Source organism: Mustela putorius, unplaced genomic scaffold (assembly GCF_011764305.1).
Source record: "Mustela putorius furo isolate JIRA1106 unplaced genomic scaffold, ASM1176430v1.1 tig00000407_pilon_pilon_pilon, whole genome shotgun sequence".
Taxonomy (NCBI): domain Eukaryota; kingdom Metazoa; phylum Chordata; class Mammalia; order Carnivora; family Mustelidae; genus Mustela; species Mustela putorius.
The window spans coordinates 15140966-15164895 of NW_025421373.1; the positions used below are offsets into that span (position 1 = coordinate 15140966).

The following is a 23930-nucleotide window of genomic DNA, read 5'->3' on the forward strand; positions in this document are numbered from 1 at the left end:
GTCAAAGAATATATACATTTTAAATTTTGGTATATGTCATGAAATTATCCTTTAAAGAAGCTATACCAACTTATATTTATAGTGAAAAATTATACACTATTAAAATCACAAAACTTAACTTTTTTATTGAGCAGTATCTCCCAATATTTGACAAGTTGAAAAGGAGTTTGTGGACCAACACTAATTCTAGACTCTAAGGTCTAATTTTTTTTCATCTCATGAACATTATACAAAGAATAAACTATAATTTTTTTTGGTCAGGGAAAAAGCACAGGGATGCCTGGGTGGCTCAGTCAGTTGAATGGCTGCCTTCAGCTCAGGTTGTAATCCCAGTGCCCTGGGATCATGTCCCGCATCAGGCTTCTTGCTTGTTGGGGAGCCTGCTTCTCCCTCTTTCTGTCTTTCCCCCTACTTGTGTGTGCACTCTCTCTCTGGCAAATAAAATCTTAAAGAAAAAACACAACTCAAAATTACTTAACTAGTGTGGAGGTCACAACTAGGACCTCATCACTGGGGCCTGTTCTCTGCAAGCATCATGCTCTCCCTTGAAACCTCCTTCACTTACTTGGAGTCTACTTCAGTTAGCCTGCTAGTCCTTCCACATCCCTCTCCACCTAGCTTATTGCCCCAGTTTCTGCCTATCTTACCTTGTCCTCCTTGTATACAGCTTGAATCACTTTTTCTTGCATGCTAAGCATAATTCCCTTGGTTTTTCAACCCACTTGCTCTAAAAAACCCTTAAAAAAATCCTGGAATTATTGCAGTCATTTGACAATCTCACCTCCTCACTGAGGACTTCTGGAAAAAAATCATATCAGACCTTAAATTAGGCCTTTTGGTTCCTGATTTGTATTTTTCTGCCTCCGCAGATGACGTATATGTGTCATCTGTCAAAACCGTCCATTCTCTTTACTTCCAAGCCTTTTTGGGAAGAACTTCTGTACTATTTTCATTGACTTGCTTCTCATTCCATGGTAATCTGGCTTCTAACCCCACCATCGTATCACTCAACACTGTTCTCACTTGAGTTAGTACAGTCCCTTGTTGTTGTCCTACCTGACATCTCTGTTCAGTTTGACACTGTTTACTGGCCTCATCTTCCTGAAGTTTCTTAATTTCCCTCAGTGTTCTTTCTTCTGCTTCTGGCTCTTCTGATTCTGTTACCTGCTGCCTCATTTACCTGTGTTTTAACTTGGTATTTCATTGAGTTCTGTCCTTGATTCTTTTATCACACAACACATCCGAGGTTTTTATTACCACCTAAAGTAACTCCTAATCTGTGTATCAGTCCACCCTCTATTTGGATTCAGATTAGTCCATATATAGCTGTTACCAGACTATTCCACTTTGAGTACCTTCAAATCAACAGACGAAATGATAATCTTTCCTAACACGCTGCACTCCAAACCTACTTGGATTTCTGTGTTTTTTATTGTGGTTGGTATTCTAAGCCAGAGATCTGGGAGTCGTTACTGATATGTTTCCTCCTTACTCTTCACCCACCATCTTATTTTATAATTCTATGCTTCTGCCTAGAATAAACTTCCTCCTTCTCTTCTTCATTTCAGGCACAATACTCCTTCTTTTGTGCTGCTGCAGTACATTTTCCATTGCCCTTTTTTCTGAAACAGGCCTTCTCTGATACATCTCAGGTGCTCATTTCTATGTATTTACCTTCATAAAACACTATGGCCTGTGATACAGAGTTTTTAAAAAGGAGAATTTATTTATCTTCATCACCTAGCACAGGGTCTGGCACATAGTAAGTGCTCAAAAAACGCTTGTGGGTGCATTTCCCAAAAAGAGAGATTGATCTTGGTTTTAACCTAAGGAAAAATATACAGCTTTTTAAAAACAGCGAAAACATGAAACAACTCAGATCCAAATTTTATTTCTTCCTCAAAGCACAAATACAATTATAACACAAATACAACAGTTATAAGCACAAATACAACTATTTTCACCTCTAGAAGAGTCTTTTGGATGTGGTGGAAACATCTGAATTACAAATTCAGATCTTCTTTCAAGAAGGTTCTATTAGAATTAACCAAAAAGAAAAAAAATTATTTGCTTTTTCTTTTTTTCTTCATTTGTCAATATAATTTTTTTCTATTGTAATAGGTGAAAAACCTTTTGAATGTCCAAATTGTCATGAACGATTTGCTAGAAATAGCACCCTCAAATGTCATCTGACTGCATGCCAGACTGGAGTAGGGGCAAAAAAGGGAAGAAAGAAGCTTTATGAATGTCAGGTATGTGTGGGTGTATTCTCTCCTTAGCAAAGGAATGGTCTTTGTTCTAAATCATTAAAAGTAAAGGGTATCAGAGTGTAGAGTAAAAGTATAGGGCTGATAGTTTGGAAAGAATGAGAGTAAAGAGCATCACTGTCTTCACTTTAGAATGAAGATTGGGGTGTTGTTTTTTTTTTACTCAACCCAAGATGACACCAATGTCAATAAAATTATGTCCTAAATAATAGATAATCTGAAACTGTGGTTATTCTTAACCATTGAGCAATTATTAGAATTTGGGAATGAGGCAGTGGGGGGCTGACAAGCTGTGATCAGCTCTTCCATGATTAGTGTGTATATAACCCAAATAATGTAATTGTTCTTATTGTAATGATATTGTGGGAGAAATTATAGTATTGGTACTTTATAGTCTTTGGATTTATATGACATTTAAGCAATGAAGGCAGTGTTAAAATGTTTCCCAAAGTGTATTTCAGTTGTTAGCTACATCAGCTAAAAGATCCAATAAAGAAAACAGTTATGAAATCTTAGACCACATTGTATCATATTTTTCAGAAAAATTCAAATTTTTCCTTAAAGAGAATAAATACATTCAGGTTTTCTTCAGCTTGAATATTAGTATTGTTAAAACCATATGTTTGGTTATTTCAGGTCTGTAACAGTGTGTTTAACAGCTGGGACCAGTTCAAAGATCATTTGGTAATACACACTGGAGATAAACCCAACCATTGTACTTTATGTGACTTGTGGTTTATGCAAGGAAATGAATTAAGGAGGCATCTCAGTGATACTCACAATATCTCAGAGCGTCTAGTAACTGAAGAAGTTCTTTCAGTAGAAACACGTGTGCAGACTGAACCTGTGACGTCAATGACTATTATAGAACAAGTTGGGAAGGTGCATGTGTTACCATTGCTTCAGGTTCAGGTGGATTCAGCACAAGTGACTGTGGAACAGGTCCATCCTGATCTGCTCCAGGACAGCCAAGTGCATGATTCACATATGAGCGATCTTCCAGAGCAGGTCCAGGTGAGTTATCTAGAAGTGGGTCGAATTCAGACTGAAGAAGGTACTGAAGTACACGTGGAGGAGCTGCACGTCGAGCGGGTAAATCAGATGCCAGTAGAAGTACAGACTGAACTTCTAGAAGCCGACTTGGATCAAGTGACCCCTGAAATCATGAACCAGGAGGAGAGAGAGCCCACCCAAGCAGATTGTGCTGAGGCTGCCAGGGAAGATCATGAAGATGCTGATGGTTTAGAGACCAAATCAACAGTGGATTCCCAAGCTGAAAGGGCAGGGAATGAGAACAGAACACCTATGCCTGTTTTAGAATGAAATAACAAATGAATATATTTTTAAATTTATGTGTTGGGTTTTTGAACTGATGTTGGGCAGTGTGACTGTCCTTGGGCTAACAGACAAGTGGACCAAAGTTAAAGTCTTTCCTGTTGTGAACTGTTTCTGTTGAAACAGATTTCCCCCCACTTAATGCCACAGAGGAGATATCTTTCCCATAAGTGAATGGGAAGCTTTGAGAAGTGTTATTTCTGGAAACTTAAATGGATTATATTCTTACTATATAGTTGGGTACGAATGTATCTATTTTCATTGTGATGAGGGTTCTCCCTTCTCTCTTTCCCAGGTCACGTCCTTTCTCAGATTTTTTCCATGTTGTAAAATCAAACGTAAAATCATTAGAATACAAATTTATGTATTCTAATGCATGTTAGAAAATTGAATATATAGGAAACACAAGGCTGCATGAAGAAAAGTACATTGTTACTGTGCAGTTAAATTTTTGGCTTCTGGCTTGCTTTAGTTTGAACAACCTTCTTGTCTTTACTGATAGTCACGGATGTCATCTCTGCAACAGGAACAGAGTGGTGGTGGCAAAATTTCTAGAATGTAAAAAACAAAAAAACCACACCCATGTGCCTTTTCAAAACCAACAAAACTTCTATAAAGTGTCTCTGGTTCTTTCAAAGTTTGTGTTGTAAGGAGCAATGTAGGTGATGCTGTAGTAGTTTTATGTTTTTGCTTATAATGGCAACTACCAATTCTTTTTCTTGGTAACTTAAGTTAGGTTGGGAAGTTTCATTTAATGGCAACTGAAGGGCCATTTCCAATTGGGAAAATTCATTTATATCTGTGGTAAACTTTTTTTTTTTTTGATGAAAAGTTGCACTAATATTTTACCACCAGATGAAAAAAAGATGAGCATCATTTAAAAATTAATGTATTTAAAATAAAGTACAGAGAAAAACATGTATATAATATATCAGGCTTTGTTTTGAATGAATCTTTTCCCCCCGATCCTTAATGTAAAGATCTTGTGCTATAACTTTTAAAGCCATACAAATAAGAGTGCTAAACTGTGGACTTAAAAGTAGGTGTGTAAATATTTTTAATCAGTATTACTTGGAAAATAAAATATAACAACCACATAAAATAAACCAATATGCTATTTTCTTTACCTGTTTAATATTGGGAGATACTTACATTTTTAAAGTAAAGCTTAAAATTACGTGTTCATGACTCTTTTTTTTTTTCCCCCTTTTGGTTACAAGTGTAGAGGTTGATTTGTGGTCAGAGATCTTACTTGTATTAACATTACTGATACATGAACTAATATAATTCTCAATATGTACCTCTAATCCCTAAAAATCAATTCAAAAGAATGGAAGAAGGCAGAGGTTGGCATTTGCAGTTCTAACATAAAAGGACACAACAGCCAATGGAATTTTCTAAATATAGCCTATTTTTAATATACTTTTCGCACTTACTACTAGTATGGTAATTTACTACTAGTATGGTAATTTATTTTATTTTTTAGATTTTTATTTATTTATTTGACAGGCAGAGATCACAGACAGGCAGAGAGACAGACAGAGAGAGAAGGAGGAGAAGCAGGCTCCCTGCTGAGCAGAGAGCCCAATGTGGGGCTCGATCCCAGGACCCTGGGATCATGACCTGAGCCAAAGGCAGAGGCTTTAACCCACTGAGCCACCCACGCACCCCCTAGTATGGTAATTTAAAAGATCAACTCAGCTTATCCTCATTTGGTAATCCTAATATTAAATGGCATCACATTTATGAACTATCTGAAAGAGAATGGCTTCCCACAACTGGAGAGGTCACAGATTTAGAAATAAACAGGAATAGAAAGTTGAGTTTTTAAGATCAAAAAATTATATGCACATTTCTAGGTCTGTTCTGCTTGGCCGTTGGGTGTTTATATATATATTTTTTTCTTTGAAGTCAGAAAATACTGATGGTCGAGTTAAATTATATTACATGGAATTTTCAGTTTCCCATAAGATGTCCACGTCCCTGAGTTAATTGTAGTTTGAAAAGAAAAAAAATCCCTGACAGATAGTGGCTTTAAGTATGTAAATCGCTAGTTAGTATCTAGTGAATTTTGAATGCTGAAAATAGCTCATGATGTACCCTTTAAGCCAAGGTATGAAGTGAGGTTTATTTTTAAACATCATCTTTCAAGAGATCTGACCACAAGGTAGAGATCAGGGACAGAGGCACAACAAGGTGTTAACACTTGAGTTTTCAGATTTGGCAAGGCCTTTCAAAAGAGGTTTGAGGGACAGGTATGGTTTATTTTACTTTCCCGAAAAGGTACAAAGGCTGTACCTGAATGCCAGTAAATTTAATTGCAAGAGAGGAAAGCTACCTACTGGTGATAAACCTTATGTTGATTAGCACTTTGCAGTTTGCAAAAGACATTTTACATATAATAAAACAACTATGAGAAACCATGATGTATATTTAAGTACTGAACTGAATGTTTTATTCCTCCCATTTTATTCCTAGTGGGGTTTTTAGGTCCACCTACAGTGACAGCTGGGCCTCTTAAGAATGCCAGATACTGGTCATCACAGGAATCCCACATGCACTGCAGAATGGAGAGCCTCTTCGGTCTACCCTACTCCACTGTTCCTACAGACAGTAGTACTTTTATTCTCTAACACCACCTGGGTGTCCCATCAAGTTTCTTCTGACACCAGGCAGCATTAGCATAGACTCCATAAGTTAAGTGATCGGTACTGCAAGATAAGCCAAAAATGAGGTATCCAGGATGCCTGCACTTCTGCCCTGCCAACTACAGATGAGGGGTTCCCACCCTTGTCAGGTTCAATACACTAGAACAACTCCAAGATGAGGAAAGCACTACATTTATGAGTATAGTTTTATTACAAAGGATACAACCAGGGGCTCCTGGCTGGCTTAGTTGGTAGAGCATGCAACTCTTGATTTCTGGGTTTTAAATTCTAGCCCCATGTTGGGTGTAGGGATTACTTAAAAATCTCTTAAAAAAAACTCACCCAGGGGCGCCTGGGTGGCTCAGTGGGTTAAAGCTGCTGCCTTCGGCTCAGGTCATGGTCTCAGGGTCCTGGGATCAAGTCCCACATCGGGCTCTCTGCTCAGCAGGGAGCCTGCTTCCCTCTCTTTCTCTCTCTCTCTCTCTCTCTCTCTGCCTGCCTCTCCATCTACTTGTGATCTCTCTCTGTCAAATAAATAAATAAAATCTTAAAAAAAAAAAAAAACCCACCCAGGAAGAGTGAAATAGAAGAGCTGTCTTGGGGGAAAGGGGAGCTGTATGGGGAGGTGGGCAGAGCTTCCATGACCTCCTAATGCTCTTATCTTCCTGCACATGGATGTGTTCACCAACCTGGAAGCTCTCTTAACCCCTTAACCTTGTTTACTAAAGTTTCATTACCTAGATGTGCTTGATTACATCATTGGTCATTGATTATCGAACTCCCTCTCCAGTATCTCCACACCTCTGGGGTGTGGCTGATCGTTCTAGCCCTTTGATCATGTGGTTGGTTCTGGTGACCAGTGTCAAGATCACCTCATGAGCAGAAACTCAGGTATGGGCAAAAAGCTTATGACAAGTGTCTTCAGGAAATTCTGAGGATTTTAAGAGCTCTGTGCCAAGAATAAGACTGAATACATATGCATATACATGTACATGTACATATATTTTTTAAGATTTTTATTTATTTGACAGGCAGAGATCACAAGTAGGGAGAGAGGCAGACAGAGAGGAAGGGAAGTAGGCCTCCCGCTGAGCAGAGAGCCAGATGCGGGGCTCGATCCCAGAACCCTGGGGTCATGACCTGAGCTGAAGGCAGAGGCTTTAACCCACTGAGGCACCCAGGTGCCCCTATATATGTATTTTTTATTATACCACACCTACAATCAGTTTCAAAGGAGAACTAAACTGAACCCTAATAGGAAATACACTTAAAGCCCAGAAATCTTTTGAATATGTACAAAGAGAGTAGGTTCTTACAGTCTGACGAGTTTAAAAAGGCTGCCATCAGGGACTCTGGGTGGGTCAGTATGTTAGGCATCTGCGCTTGGCTCAGGTCATGATCCCAGGGCCCTGGGATTGAGCCCCGCATCGGGCTCCCCACATGGAGGAAAGCCTGCTTCTCCCTCTCCCTCTGCCACTCTGCCTGCTTGTGCTTGCTCGAGCTTTCTCTGGCAATCAAAATATTTAAAAAAACACAAAGACTGCCATCCTCATACACTATTAAAATGGGAATATTTTAGTGGAAATAAAATTTTTCTTGTTTCTGTTACATTTAACTTGAAATTAAAGATTTCAATACTGCAAGAGTCTTTGAAGGTCTAGACTATTTACCCACTTTATAACTGGAATAAGCCAACAGTACTGACAGTCCTAAAAGTATATAAAGTCTACCAGGAAATCAAGTCCGTTTTAATTTAAGTCCATCTTAAATTAACATGGGTTTTTTAAAACCCATAATCAGATGGTCATTAACATGTTCACCTGGAAATAATGTTTTATAACAATGCCATGCAAAATTTTAAGGAAATGCCTGACCTTAAAAGTTGAGCTTGATTCTGTTGGACAAAACTTTTAATAGCTTCTCATTCATGAGGTTCGCACTGCACTGCTAGTTACATTAGGAGAGGGGGAAACAAGCTCAGTTGTTTTTCAGATACAATGTGCTGAGCTGTGCTATAGCTCTTACACAGTTTGTTATAAAAGAGTTAAATGAGAAGCAGCAGGAATTAAAACTTAAACCCTCACCACCACCTCCAATTAATAGGATCCCTTATAGTTGGAGGCCTAGAAGTGTAGTGCTTCAAAATGGTAAACAGAGGCTGTCATTACAAATGTACCCTGAGCTTATGGGGATATCTTAAAATTACTCTGCGTTGTATAAACGTTACTTCATTAATGCTGTCGACATGGTAAATAGGAAGGCAGGCTGTGAATTCAATATTTTTTTCTTCTTACCTTTCCTAAAACCTAATATCACATAATTATTCACCTGAAGCAATGGCCACCTTGATGGGCATTGTACCAAAATATGGCCTAGGATAGAAAAATGTCATGACATAATAGCATCATTTATGCACTTGATCTTAGCCAAAAGGCCGAGAAGCGATTAATAGCATCATTTATGAACTGCTTATCATATGCTGAACATTTAACATTTTAATCATCTCAATGACCTCCTGAGGTAAATATAAATGGGGAAAGTAAGGGATGGCGGAGATGAGAAACTGCTGGTAAAGAATGGAGCCAGTATTTGAAACCAGGGAACTTGACTCCACAGACGACAATCTTGATCACTGAAACAGTTAACTTTTGTATGAGATCTCTTTGTGGCTGATGACATTGGATTGCACAGAGCAAAAGCTGAGACATCTATTTTCTTTTTGGAATATGGGGTTGGGGGTTCAGGGAACAGGAGATCAGAAAAGCTGGCAAGATACATGCCGCAAATTGTCTTTTGATGTCTGCTTGCTATCGCCTTGCCCTGAGGCACGTGGGCTTGACAAAGGTTCTCCAACTTGGTGTGCATCAGGACTTTGTTAAAACGCACACTGCTAGACCCCCACACTCTGAGTTGCTGATTCAACTGGTCTGGATTAGGGTCCCCAAAATTGCCTGTCTAACGGTTCCCAGCTAATACTAACACCCTTAGTCCTGGAACCAGGGTCAATTAGGGAGCAACAGGCATGGATCACTTCAGGGAAGCACAGGCGAGCTGCGGGTGGAGTGGACCTTTCTGATGGTCTCTTTTTTGTAGTGTAGCCAGGTGCTACTCTAAAAATATCTTGTTACTTATTGTTCATGTTGATCATTCAAGTAAAGGACCGGGCTCCGGGCTAAGGCAGCTGTCTTAGGTTTTTTAATTTCAAGCAAGAACATTCTGTTTATTCTCAGTAAACAATTGTTCCTGTTTCTAAAATGAAAATGCTACAAAGACAAATGTTAGAGAATAGTAAGAAATTAAACACCAAAAAATCAGGGTTGCCTGGGTGGCTCAGGTTGTGATCCTGGAATCCTGGGAATGAGCCCCACATTGGGCTCCCTGCTCAACAGGGTGCCTGCTTCTCCCCCTCCCTCTGCTGCTGCTCCTGCTGCTTGTGCTCGCTCTCTCTCTCAAATAAATAAAATCTTTAAAAAAAAGCCAAATCAGAATGATTGTCTAGGAATAGTTATGCTTCTTCTGAGTAACCCAAACATACTTTAGACACAAAATGTTAGTATCTGCTGAAAAGTAAATCCCAATATATGAATTCACTTAAGAGACTAACTGTGGTTTTGTGGTCTGGTAGACCGCCTATATTAGGACAGAAACTGTCCTGTGAAACGATAGTTATCTATTAGATACAGCTGTGAAATTTTGTGGAAGGAATATTATGGGTTCAGAACACTAGTCCCATTAAAATGGCGCCCATTAAAAACTAAAGATTCAAACAAAGGTAATGTGTCACGTTTTATTTTTATAAATTTTCGTAAGAGATAATTTTTGCTTAAGTATCAGTGGGCCCACGGTTCTTAAGCTGTTCTGCATCGCCCAATTGTAAATGATACCCAAGTGCCAATTATGAGAACATATTACACTAATTGCTATACATGGCTGGCTACACAGTCAAGAAGAGTTTGGAGTACAGTTGTTACTATAGTGAGGATCTCAGGGACTCAGATTTTATAATGAAAATTTCTCAAGATCACAGTTTGTTTTTTTCTCTCTTCACTGTTGTATTTTATCTTCAGGAAGAAAGTTCAATATTGAACATTAGAGTAAATGATGAGACGGGAAGATCTGAAGTGAATTGAAAGTATGAAGAATAGCAATAGAATTTAAGCTGACTGGCAGACAGAGAGCTAGTGGCCCCTTGGCTACTGAAATTTGCAATCTCTTTTTTTTTTTTTAAGATGTTATTTATTTATTTGACACAGAGAGAGAGAGAGATCACAAGTAGGCAGAGGTAGGCAGAGAGAGGGGGGAAGGAGGTTCCCCGCTGAGCAGAGAGCCTGATGCAGGACTAGATCCCAGGACCCTGAGATCATGAGCTGAGCCGAAGGCAGAGGGTTAACCCACTGAGCCACCCAGGTGCCCCTGCAACCTCTTTCTTCTTCATTTTGGTTATTGATGTTAAATCACACCTACTCAAGTAAAAGGTTCACATATTTTAGGAAATAAGGAAGTTAAAAAAAATCTAAGATCGATTAACCAGAAATAACTATTGTCAACATTACATAAATATATAAATATCTAGCTCAACACACACACACACACACACACACACGAAAGAAGGAAGAGAATGGCGAGAAGAAGAAGGCGGCAGAAGAGGAGGAGGGCGAGAGATGTGGGAGGTACTTTTAAAAACAGCATTGCCATGATAGTTTTAATTCTTTCAGTTTAATTTTGCTTGAATTTAACAAATAAGCAGAATAAAATAGTAAGGCACAGACAAATCTCTCTTTACTGCAAGAAATATTAGTTCTCAAAAGATTCTTATAAAGTGAAGGACAAATATGTTAACAAATACTAATTGTGATACAGTTTTAAACTTGTCAGTTGACCCTTTGCTGTGAAAGGATGAACTTGGCATTCTCATATTTCCTCCTCCTGAATTCGTTATATTTGCACTGTCAAGGTTTATAAAGATCAGTGTTCAGTTTAAATAGTTCATTAATTACAGCTCAAGAGAATTAGTTAAATATAAGGTCGATTTGGAGAAATTACCAGAATACAAAAGAAGTTAAACCAAAGGTAAAAATCTGGAAAACATGAGAAAAGACATGAGCTAGAATGAGACATACATAACCCATAAAAAATATCCAATTGGAATTTCTAAAAGAAAGGTAAAACACGAGATAGGGGTCATAGAGAATTTTTCTGAATTGTTGAAAGACATGAGTGATCAGACTTAGGAAGCACAGAGAAACCTAGCAGGATAAAGAAGATAGGTTCTTGGGATGCCTGGGTGGCTCAGTTGGTTAAGCCTCTGCCTTCGGCTCAGGTCATGATCCCGGGGTCCTGGGATCGAGCCCCACATCGGGCTCCTTGCTTGGCAGGTAGCCTGCTTCTCTGCCTGCCTCCCTGCCTGCTTGTGTGTACTCTCTCTCTCTGGCAAATAATAAGTTATTTTAAAAAAAGAAGAAGACAAATTCTTTTGGAAAAAGATATGCCTTTTGAGTTGTAGATCCAACCTTACACCACTATGCAGCTTAGAAAACTTTTGCCCCACCTCCTCTTCCAAGATTTGCCAGATATCCCTATGGTAGGAAAAGAGGAAGGAAAAGTAGGGGTCGGAAAACCCTAGTCCAGGTTCACATCCCATAGGGACACAGTGTACCAGTAACAATGTCCAGAAGAAAAGTAAAATGCCCCTATATGCCCTAGAGTAGAACCTAACGTGGAACAATCTTTCAGAACATGAGATAGTAATAACTATTATTATTAAGCACTTACTAGAAGAAGTACTGACCTGTTTGCAGTCCCAACTACTTAGATTGTAGAGAAAGTGTTCTTTAACACATTTTCACTCCTACTAACGACCCCAACCCCATGGACTCTAGTTTAAGGCAGCCTAATTTAACCGTTTGCCAGAAACTTTATCTCATTAATTCTCACAATTCCCAGGGCACAAAGGAAGAACCCGAGGTTAGACAATGATTGAAACCAAAAGAATTCATACAGCTAATCAGTGGCAGAGTTAGGAGGCGAGGTGTAACTTTATGTCTCAAGAGTTTAAACTCTCAGCCATTGCCAGTGTTTCTCCAAGCATAGAACCACTACCTCCTGTGTTAGAACCATGCAGGACTGTTCCTAAGACTGTATTTGACTTATTTTCTGCCAACACAATGGAGCAGGGGTTAGAAAACTGAGACGACCTACATTGACTAGGTCGGACTGTTTCCTCAATTCTTCCGAAAATAGAATTCTGGCACATATGTCCATTGTAGAAAAAAGAAAAAAAGTGCTGGAAACTATTAAGATGATCATTTAAATTACCTGTGATCCCACCAGATAACAAAAAACATTACTAATATCTAGTCTATTTCCTTCTATTCAAACATATCACGAATTTGTATCATTCTGCTTTGTAAATTTGCTTTCACTTAATATGTTGAAAATACTCTATACTATTCCAAACAAGAATTTTAACTTCTATATACTTCTATCTACTGCTACATTGTAATCAACTTATTGAATGGCCATTCTAGAAGAAAAATAACACTTTTTTCAAGAGGAAGAAATTGAATGAGAAGTCAGTCCTAAACATATATATATATATTTATATATAATATAATGTTTATATTTATATTATTTATATATAATTATTTATATATTATATATAAATATATATTCTATAATATATAAATATACTTCACTTAACATATTAAGTGAAATCGTGTGTGTGTGTGTGTATGGATCCGAGGACTTCCAAGGGAAGGGAAAGCATGAAGGAAAAGTCCTGATTTGCAAGGGAATTGGCCCTAGCAGAATGGCTGCCAGAGAAATAGGGATACAGGAGGCTCCTGGAATGGAATCTGGCCAATGGACTTTGAAAGTGGTCTCTGATGATGAAGTTTTCCTTTTCTGGGATAGCCGGAAGTCTTCAGTCACCTTACAAGCCATTAGAATCTAGCATCTATAGTGCTCTATGGGGGCATGATGAGAGGGTCTACAGGAGAGGGTCTATGTTACATTGTGAGTTTGAGGCTCTTGGCTTCTAGGCAGTTTCCTTATGAACTCCTATCCTATGTACAGCCATGTTATAGGGTTCAAGGAGAATTTTATATTTTTTAAACATGTAAAGTCTTACCCTGTATTTTATTGCTTTAGAAGGAAAACAAGGGGCACCTGGCTGGCTCAGTATGCTTGATCTCAGGGTTGTGGGTTCGAGCCCCACTTTGGGTATAGAGATTACCTAAAAACAAAATCTTAAAAAAAACAAAAAACAAAACAAAACCAACTGATGGCATGTACTATTTTAAAGATTGCTCTTAAAAGAAAAAAAAAAAAACCACCTTCTGTCTTTTTTGGAAAGGGCCTCCCTTTAAAGACAAACCTTTCTCTCAGAGAACTTCTATCCTACACAAGGAGATAACCACTCTCATCAACCAAGGAAGCAATCATTCCAAGTTGTTTTGGTTCCTTGGCAATCTCAATAACCAGTCCCTGGAGCTGTCCAAGGTTTTGTTTCTTGCTGTTCCTGTTCCTGGCCCCCTTCATCAAGAGGCAGCAGAGTCAGGAAGAGCAGCATCAGCCCTGGACGGCTGTGTGATCTCCAGCAGTCAAGTAACAATTCTGGGTCTCACTTTCCTCGTGGGTCAAAACAGGACGGTAACAAGAATACCTAACTTACAAGGTTGTTCTGCGGATTTAATCAGTTACTCTTGTGAAAGTATTTGTAATAGGGCCTGGCAAATTAAAAAAAGGAATCTTTGGCTCCCCTAATTTCTACCATACGTAGATTTTTAAACTAAAGTTATTTGTCTCCTTAGCACTTTTGCTTTTGTAAATATTACCCTGGCAATCAGGAATACAGAATATGGGAGCGCAAGGAGGTGGGAAGAGTGCTCACTGAGCTGTGACTTGGGGTGCTGCTCTTGGCTTTGCATTAATGGAGCTCTGTGACCCTTGTTAACTGGCTTCTCTGACCTCACTTTCCTCCTCTGTAAAATGAAGTACTTTAACTTCAGTAAATAATCTCTATGCCTTTACTACTCTGTGAATCGCATTCCCTGCTCAACACTCAGTTCAGTGACTTGGCTTCCCTGTTTGTAAACCCTGCCAAAAATATCTGCCACCTATCATCAGCCGGAATGTTACAGTCTGGGAGTAGGCGGGAGATTAGGGACTCACTGCCTAAGTGGTACCAATGGGACCGGACCTAGTGTCTGCGAGGGACCCAGGTAGAGGGTGGCATTAGCACTTCTTCCTGCAGAGACTAAACCCTGCCAGACTCACCCGAAAGAGCTGTCGCGGTGGTTTGCTGAAAACCCCCGTTCTGTTGGGGAGATTACTGGGTCGCGGTCTCCCAAGGACGCGGAAACCTTTGATCTAGAGGCTCGAGCGGCTCGGTAGGAAGCGAGTTGACGAGGACTGTGTCAACCCTATTTTGGCTGTGTCGCCGCTTCCCATCCGTGCAGTAGGAGGGACTCTCTCTGCGAGAGGGCCAAACCCCTCTCCTCCAGTGTCGGCGGTGGGTGTCCCCGCGCCGCGCACCCCCTCCCTCCAGCCCCTCCTTCCCGGCTGCCATAGAAACCGGCCTACGAGGTCCGGGCCCGCGTCCCGGCGCCTGACCGGCCCCCCGGCCCCCTCCCCCGGGCCAGCCCTCGACTCCCGATTGGTCCTCCGGGAAACGCTGCGGGGCGCCTCTGTCCCCCGCCGCAGAGCCCGGGCCGGGGCCCGCGAGCGGGGTTTGCTGGGGCCGCTGTCGGTCAGGGCGGCCGCCCCTGACAGCTCCGGGAGCCTCCCGCGCGGCCGCGGCGCCCGCCACCCACGCACCCACCGCGCGGCGCGCGCTCCAGCGCCAACCGCCGGCAGCTCCTGGCCCCGCGCCGCCGGGCCCGTCAGCCGGGCTCGCCACGAAGGTAAGCGAGGGCCGCGGGGCTCGCAGGCGGCACCCCCGCCCCGCCCGCCTCTCCTCCGCCAGGTTGCCGACCCGCGGCGGGGGCTGGGGGCTGCGAACGGCGCCCGTGCCCCCCGCGAGCCGAGAGGGGAACGGAGACACGACTGCCGGCGGGGCGGGGGGAGAGCTGGGGTCAGGGGAAGGGTGGGCGCTCCGGGGGACGGCCCCTCTCGGGCAGTCGGCGCGCGCGAGCAGAGGGCGTTGCAGCGGGAGGCGCGGGTGCTCCGGCGCGTGCGGGCGGGTGCCTGCGCGGCGGGGGGCGCCCCGGGTGTGGGCGCGCGTGTGTCCCCCAGTCCCGGCGCCGTGCGGGCCCCCGTCGGTGTACGCGCCCGCACCTGAGCCGGGGAGAAAGGCTTCGCGCCTTGCCCGGCGCACACCTGGCGCGGGAGCCCGAGCCCTAGGGCGCGAGCCCAGGTGTGGACAGCTCGTACCGAGCGCTGGGGGCTCGCAGTGAGGGCAGTGACAGCGAAGGGCTGTGGCCCGCCCCGCAGCACGATGCTCCCTAAAGAATCGTGCTTCTTTTGAAGACGGCACAAGTAAGGAAGAACCTCGTCGCCTCTTCCCGGATGTCCCTTCAGGAGTATTAGGAACTCCGGGATGACCAGGAACGGATGGCAACGGGGTCTTTAAAATGTCACTTCTGGCCAGCTTTTGTGTGCCGGACACAACATCTGGGCAGGTGGAGATAAAGGTGCTCTTCGGGCAGCAAAGATTCAGCGGTCCGCACTTTCTTCTTCCCTTCCCTCCCTCCCTCTTCCTTCCCCTCCTTGCCTCTCCTCCTCCCCCCACCCCTACCCCACCCTCCCCCCGTGTTCGTCCTCCGCAGTTAGGTAGACAAGGGGACTCTCTGTTAGACCCACCCTCCCCCACCCCATTCCTCACCCCGTTTCAAAACGGGAGCAAATGAGCCACATTCTCAGCTCTTACCCGTGCAATTCAGACAAGTTTGGAAATTAAACAAATTGCGTTTGCACTTGAGACCGCGGGAATCCAAAAGGGAAACAAAAACAGACCGAAAAATCTATTCCAAGTTAAGTCAAGATTTCAAGGGGGAATCTAAAAAGAATATTTGTTTATGCCAATATGGTGTGTGTGTGTGTGTGCGCGCGCGCGCGTGTTAATGTTTGAAAAATATGTATCACTCAAACTTGCATCATCAGTATTCAATGTGATTCACAGAAGCACTTAAAAAGATGGTTTCTGTTAGTGTTGCAAAAGCACTTCTAATTTTGGTTGCCATGGTAACCGAAGAAGTCGCCCGGCACCGTTGAGACGCTGCCTGGCTGGAACCAGGAACTGTTCTTGAGATCTCCTCACGTACCCCCCCCCCCCACCATGTCACCATGGTAATAATAATTGAGCTTATAAGATACTTGTTTCTTTTCATTAAAGTACTAAAAGCCTAGGCATGTTGTTTTTAAGTTTTATCTTTTCAGACTTTGCCATTTGAGAGACAGATCTTCCCTCTCAAGACAACTAAGTGTAAACACTGCCCTCCAGCCAATCAGCCTGCTGGGCCAGCTCCCTTTGCCACAGCTCGCAGGGCTGAGGGGAGAAGGGTGAAGGAGGAGAGTGTTTGATGTTAAAGGAATCCTGGCCTGGCACCAGATCTCCTTCCCCATTTAGCATTTAAATCTGGAGTCCTAATTAGCTGTCTAATTAGGAGATGGGGGAATGTGGGTGGGGATCCCAGAAGGAGGTGAATGGAGGAAAAGCTAAGTCCTGTTCTCCATGGACTCCTGTTCTGTGTGCTGTTGAATTTGCCTCCTGGGTTTATTTTTGGCTTGACCACTGTTCAGTGGTAAGCCTGGAACACCCTTCAGAGAGGCCTCCTTCTGTGTTAGGAAAAAAATGTGGATTGGATATTTAGTTTAGTGGATTGATATTTGTGTGTTTTATTCTAGTAACTAAACTGCATTTAAAATAAAGGCAAGTTTGTATGAAATCTAAATTTCCTGGTCATAACTACAATAGGCCATAGAGATCTCTATGCTCTTGGTTTAAGCCTTAGGTTTAGTTAAGATGGTTCATCTGGGGACAGCAGTGGCATCATTCAGATAGTTTCATTAGCAAATGCTCGTGTCTTTTAAGAACTATAATTCTTTATACATCCACAATTCCTGAGCAATGTATCCTATAAAAGCAATTTTGTACATTGATGGAACATGACTGGAAAATTTGAAAGCCTCCAGATTTAGAATTTTAAAAGAAAAAAATATTTCTTCCTAGTAGGTTAATGTTTTCAGTCAAATATATAGTTTCATTTTGAGAAATTTAAAAATTAAAATATAATGTGAAATCCAATTTCAGTTTTTGAATCTTATTACAGTATTTCACTAAGGACTAAAAAGCCTTAATTCATTGGCTGATTTCTTTCCGTTGTTGAGAGGACCAGTTGTTTATAAAATTAGTCTCATTCTATTGTTGTCATTTCCTATTGTCATTCTAGAAAAAGTTTTCTAGAACTGAAGTTATATGTTTCAAGAGAAGAAAATATTCAAATTACTTATGAAGGTAATAGCCTACAATTTGATTAAATAGATTGCAGCTTCTAAAATTACTTTCTCCCAAGAACTTCAAAGATGAATAACTCAGCCAGTATTATACAGGATACTCAGGAATATTAACCAGTGTTACAGATGAGCAAGTTGCATTCAAAAGATTCAAGTCGTTTTAGCTAACCACATGGAAAACCGAGAGACAAAAATACAAGTCAGAGAAGACAGAGAAAAATTAGGATGGGAAGAGAGACAGAGTAGGAATGGTGAGAAGAATTCAAGAGTAGAGAGAAAAATAAAACTGTAGGGGAAAGGGAGTCCTCAGTGAGCAGAAAACACACAGATTAAGGGAAAGGGAGTCAAGGAGAAAAAGTCAGGTGCAAAGAGATTTGCACAGAAACAGACACAGGAAACCACGAGAGCAGGAAACTAAAAAGAATTCTTCATCTTCCAAGGAGAACAGAGAGCTTGATGCTTTTCCAGAAAACCCAGGTATCCCAGTTAGCAAACTTCTCTGACTTATGTCAAAGAACCCAAGGCAGGCCTGAGCCGTAGATCTGGCTGCCCGCTGGCCCATGGCCTCCTGTCGCACGCAGGCCAGGAGATGAAGCAGTTTTCCTGTCTCCATACTGTCACCATACTGTCTTCCCAGTCCTTAAGTCACCAAGAAAACCTGCATCTCCATTTGTTGGGGTCATTTAGTTGGGTTAGTTTGTAGACACAACTTGATTATGTAATTGTAATGTTTTACTGTAAATTACAAGTTTTGACTTTCAAAGATTGCATTAATATTTATCAAATAATGCATTCATCTAATTTTATGAATTAGAGCATTTTAAGATTCTATTTAAGATTCATTTAAGATTCTAACCAAATCATCGTTCCCCCTCTTTGGATACCGGGGTCATCTGTTGGGCTGCTCTGGCTCTTGGCTGTTTAATCACTTATCTCCCTATTTCTAAATAATTTGCATATGTAGCTGGTCTTGATTGATCAGTTTTAGACAGAATCTACATGCTTTATCTTATTATGGGGTGGATATAGCTCTCTCACTCCACCTTTTCCAACTTCCCTTTCTATGTTATTTTTGCAACATAGTTGGTGGAAAGAAATCAACCAGGTCACCATTGGCATCACCTTTTATTTGAAAATGGCAGGAATGAGAAAGCCCTTAGGAGCGTCTGGCTCAGGACAGCAGGGCTAAGTATTTCGTAGGACTTTAGCCAGATCAGCCAAAGTTGAGCTAGTGTCAGAAATAGTTGATCAAGGATGGCTCTTAGAGGAGGGAGGAATTGCTCTCACACATTAGCATCCACTGGTTGAGGAATTTAGATTTAACACAAGGGACTGGGTAGGAAAAGTCAGGGGGTAAGTCTAGTGGGAGGGTAAAAAGCTGAGCTGCCGGGGACAAGGCCTTTTTTGAATGACTTGGTTGCTGCTCTTTGGAATCACGCAAGCTGCCAGGCCATTTTGCATTTCATTTCCTACCATTTCCATTTGTTTTCTTACCACTTTCTGTCTTTTAAAAATGATCAGTGCTCTCATTCATACAGAGTCATTCCCTTAGCCTTACCAATAGTTTTTATATCCTGTGCATTTGCTTTATGGGACATGCGGGTTTTGAAATGTAAATTAAAACACAAAGACAACAAATTTGCTGTAGACTAATCAATGATGCGATGGCCACGTCTAAAATGATGAGCATCTTCCGGGACAGTTTTTGGTAATGCGCAAGGTAATTATTTCTCTAGAATGTAGTCTTGTTCAGCCCCTTGTTTTGCAGGTGAGGTAACAAATCCAGAGATACTAAGTGTAGGGTCATTTCTCCTGACTCCATGCTGCACATGGAGCTTAACGTGGGGCTTGAACTCCCACCAGGAGATCAAGGCCTGAGCTGAGATCGAGTCAGACACTGAACCAACCAGGCCACCCAGGAGCCCCTCTCTTGACTCCCTTTTAAACACTCATTCTTTCACCCTCTCTCTCCTTGACTATCTTGTCTTATATTCCTTTTTTTTTTAAAACCTTTTTTTCTTTATTATAAAGAAAGAATAGGTGCACCTGGGTGGCTCAGTTGGTTGAGCATCTGCCTTCGGCTTGGGTTGAGGTCCTGAGGTCCTGGGGTCCTGGGGTGGAGCCCTGCCTGCATAGAGCGCTGCTCAGTGGGAAGACTGCTTACCCCTCTCCCTCTGCTGCTCCCCCTAATTGTGCTCGCTCTCTCTGTCAAAGAAGTAAAGAAAGTCTTTAAAAAAAGGGAAGATTATACTTCTTTATTATGAACTATGTATTATAAAACAGTACATATTTTAGAGATAGCAGAAATAGTGGTTAAGTCTTATTTACTTTTTTAAAAGAATGTTTTAAAAAAATTGTGTTTATTTATTTATTTATTTGAGACACACACACACACACACACACACACAGACACACACACAGGAGAGCCCGCCTGAGCTGGGGGACGGGCGTGTTGGGGGGCAGGGAAGGAGCAGAGGGAGAGGGATGAGGAGACTCCCTTTTAAGCCCCCCCACCCCGAGTCTCACAGGGGGCTGGATCCCATGACCCTGAGATCATGACCTGAGCCAAAACCAAGAGTCAGACACTTTAAATGACTGAGCCACCCAGGGACCCCAAGTCTTATTTACTTTTTAAAAAGTGTTTTATAGTTAGCATACAGTGTTATATCGGTTTCAGGTGTACAATATAGTGATTCAACACTTCATACAACACCCGATGCTCATTACTGTAAGTGCCCTCCTTAATCCCCATCACCTGTTTCACCCATCCCCCCCACCCACTCCCTTCTGGTAACCAATCATTTGTTCTCTATAGTTAAGAGTCTGTTTCTTGGTTTGACTCTCTCTCTCTTCTTTCCCTTTGTTTGTTTTGTTTCTTAAATTCCACATATGAGTGAAATCACATGATATTTGTCTTTCTCTGACTTCTTTCACTTAGCATTATCCTGTCTAGCTCCATCCACTTCTTGCAAAGAGCAATATTTCAGTCTTTTTTATGGATGAGGAATATTCCATTGTGTATGATATAGTATTTCTTCTCTATCTGTTCATCTATTGAGGGACACTTGGGCTGCTTCTGGAATTTGGCTATTGTACATAATGCTGCCATAAACATAGAGGTGCATGTATCCCTCTGAATTAGTGCTTGTGTGTGTGTGTTTGGGGGGTTAATATCCAATAGTGTGATTCCTGATCATAGGGTAGCTCTATTTTTAACTTTCTGAGGAACCTCTATACTGTTTTCCAGAGTGGCTGCACCAGTTTGCATTCCCACCAACAGTGCATTTTTCTCCACACCCTCTCCAACACTTGTTGTTTCTTGTGTTGTTGATTTTAGCCATTCTGACAGGTATGAGGTGATACCTCATTGTAGTTTTGACTTGCATTTCCCTGATGATGAGTGATGATGAGCATCTCTTCCTGTGTCTGTTAGCCATCTGGATATCTTCTTTGGAGAAATGTCTGTTCATGTCTCCTGCCCATTTATAAATTGGATTATTCGTTACCTGGGTGTTGAGTTGTGTAAGTTCTTTATATATTTTGAATACTAACCCTTTCTTGGGCCCCTCATTTGTAAATATCTTTTCCCATTCAGTACGTTACCTTTTAGTTTTTATTCTGATGTAGTCCCAATAGTTTATTTTTGCAGGTGGTTAAATCTTCAATCTGGAAATAGCTTGCCGCATTTGAATTCTGGCTTTGTGACTCACTTACTTATGTATGTAACCTTGGGCACGTAATTTGATCTCTGTGTCTCACTTTTCTTTGGCATAATAATAGCATCTACTTTCTAGGATTATTGTAAGAATTAAATGAGTTGGTTCAGGTAAAGCTCTTAGAATGGTGTCTGGCACACAGTAAATGTCATTGTTGCTAGCATTATTATAAAAAATACAAAAACAAATGTTAAAATGAAAGAAATAATTATCTATAGTTCTATTTCTAATCCTATCTTTAATCCCAGAGAGATTACCATTGTTAACATTTCAGAGTTTGGGGTTTGTTTTTGGTAGTTAAAAACAAAACCAAAAAAAAAAAAAATGAGATATTGTACATACAATTTTATCTGTTGTTCTTTCCAGTTTATGTTTTGAGCTTTTGGATGTTGGATAGTCAATATTCTTCTATATGGCATATTTGTTTTCTGTATTGATCCTGAGACGGAGAATTACAAATTATGTTCTCAGTAAGTACTAATTGTCTGGGAAGCCAACCTTCTTCTGGACTTTCGGGGCTTGGGACAGATAGATGTAAAGAGAGGTCCTGACATCCTGAATTTGAGAAGCCCCCCTGCAACTAAGATAGATTCCTTTTTAAAGAATTTTATTTATTTATTTGACAGACAGAGATTACAAGTAGGCAGAGAGGCAGGCAGAGGGAGGGGGAAGCAGGCTCCCCGCTGAGCAGAGAGCCACAGATGCAAGATGGGAGATGCTGTGAGATGGGGTGGGGGGATGTCCATCCCAGGACCCTGGGATCATGACCTGAGCCGAAGGCAGAGGCTCAACCCACTGAATACCCAGGTGCCCAGATATTACCTTTTCCAATGCATAAAAACATTCTGGAAAAGTCACCTGAAGTGTGGACACAGCAGAATGAAGGAATACTCATGTGGGAAGATGACAGAGGACTGTGGAGGTGACAGGGCCAAGAACCAGAACAGAAGTAGTGAGGGATGACTCAGTGGGGATCCTAGATGGGAGGTGTGAGTCTCTGTACTGCACAGCAAAGGCCAAAAGAAATGTAGGTCTGATGTTTTGGTCTACCCTTGCCACCTCAGAGATTAGGTGAGGCTGCTAAGCCAGTGAGAAAGCTTCTGTGTGTGGACCCCTTCCGAAGGCTGGCCTGCATTGATGTCCTCCTGGGAGACCTGCCAGTTTGGCTCTTCCACGGTCCATGAGAGTCACCTGCCTGCTTTACTCACACAGGACACTTTCAGGGTTTGGGAATTAAGCCTTGAGCTGCCCCAGTGAAGATTCATGCCTCCTAAGAGCATTTAGTGGCGCACTGCGGCAATTCATGTTAAGCTGGTTTGTGTTCCATCAAGTTGCACATGCCAGAGAATTGCTATCTCCCCAGGAAGCAGAGACGACCTTCAGAAGAAAGTGGGCTGGGTGGCCAGCTTTGGCTAGAGACATTCGTAGGTAATTTAGAAGGTACAGAGGAGTACTTCTGTCTAGCCTAAACTCAGGCTCCCTTAAGAATCACTCCATGTAGACTCATTCACATGAAGCCGCTCTGTGTGGTCTGGTGATCACTATCCACCAAGGACAGTAACAAAGATTTGCCCAAGCTCTAACACTGTTACATTGGTTAATATTTATAGAAAACAGGACATCGCTCTTTCAGAGGTTACCGCATAGCAATGGTAAGTAAGGAGACTCTCTGCTCTGCCATTCTTCCTCCTGCTCTCACATTTATCCCTTCACTGTCTTTAGGTGACCTCTACACCTTGACACAATGTCCACACAGGAGGAAAGAGAAAGGAGCTGTGTTAGTTACCTGGTGTAAGCCAAGAGTCTCCTTACTTAGCACTGTTGTATAATAACCTTTAAAAGTGTCATGCCTTGTTTTATCAGGAAACACAAGTTATCAGAAATCCCTTACCAAAGTCTCATTCTCCAGAACTGTGGCTCCTGGCCAGCACTAGCTGTGGGAGAGAAAGAGAAAGTAGGTTTTCCAGCTTCTATAGCAGAAGGAGGCAAGGAAGGGAAGAAAGACTTAGTAAAGATGTTGAGTGAGTCAGCCTGTAATGTTTGCCACATTGTCACTTACTGGTAGGTTGCCCGTATGTCCCCATATGTGAGGGCCAGCCCTGGTTTACACCTTTTGTCCCAGTGTGATTATTTATTTTTTTTAAAGATTTTATTTGTTGATTTGACAGACAGAGATCACAAGCAGACAGAGAGGCAGGCAGAGAGAGAGAGGGAAGCAGGCTCCCCGCTGAGCAGAGAGCCCGATGCGGGACTCGATCCCAGGACCCTGAGGTCATGACCTGAGCCAAAGGCAGTGGCTTAACCCACTGAGCCACCCAGGTGCCCCCAGTGTGATTATTAATAGCAGCCCCTTCTATTCTCAAAAGCATCCTGGTTTGAATGACAAATTCTATGTTCACTCTACTTATTGAGCACGTGTGATTTACTGTAGGCTCTTGTTAAATAGTAGTTATTAATAAAGGTGATAAACTGTAACCGTAAGATAAATAAGAAGCCAGGATTACATGTGG

General features: G+C 41.8%; 2 protein-coding genes across 10 annotated transcripts in view; both read left to right on the plus strand.

Annotated features, from left to right (window-relative positions):
- ZNF131 (zinc finger protein 131) overlaps nt 1–4708 on the plus strand; it is a 30610-nt gene extending 25902 nt beyond the window's left edge. For all 7 annotated transcript variants that reach the window (XM_045079524.1, XM_045079523.1, XM_045079522.1 and 4 more), the window contains 2 exons: nt 2122–2252; nt 2904–4708. In XM_045079524.1, coding sequence (XP_044935459.1) covers nt 2122–2252; nt 2904–3590 — 818 coding nt within the window. In that variant the 3' untranslated portion in view covers nt 3591–4708. The remainder of the gene's footprint in view (nt 1–2121; nt 2253–2903) is intronic.
- Nucleotides 4709–14960: 10252 nt separating this feature from the next.
- The window catches only part of NIM1K (NIM1 serine/threonine protein kinase), a 66749-nt gene continuing 57779 nt past the window's right edge, over nt 14961–23930 (plus strand). For all 3 annotated transcript variants that reach the window (XM_045079526.1, XM_045079528.1, XM_045079527.1), the window contains exon 1: nt 14961–15153. The gene's annotated coding sequence lies outside the window, so the exon portion shown is untranslated. The remainder of the gene's footprint in view (nt 15154–23930) is intronic.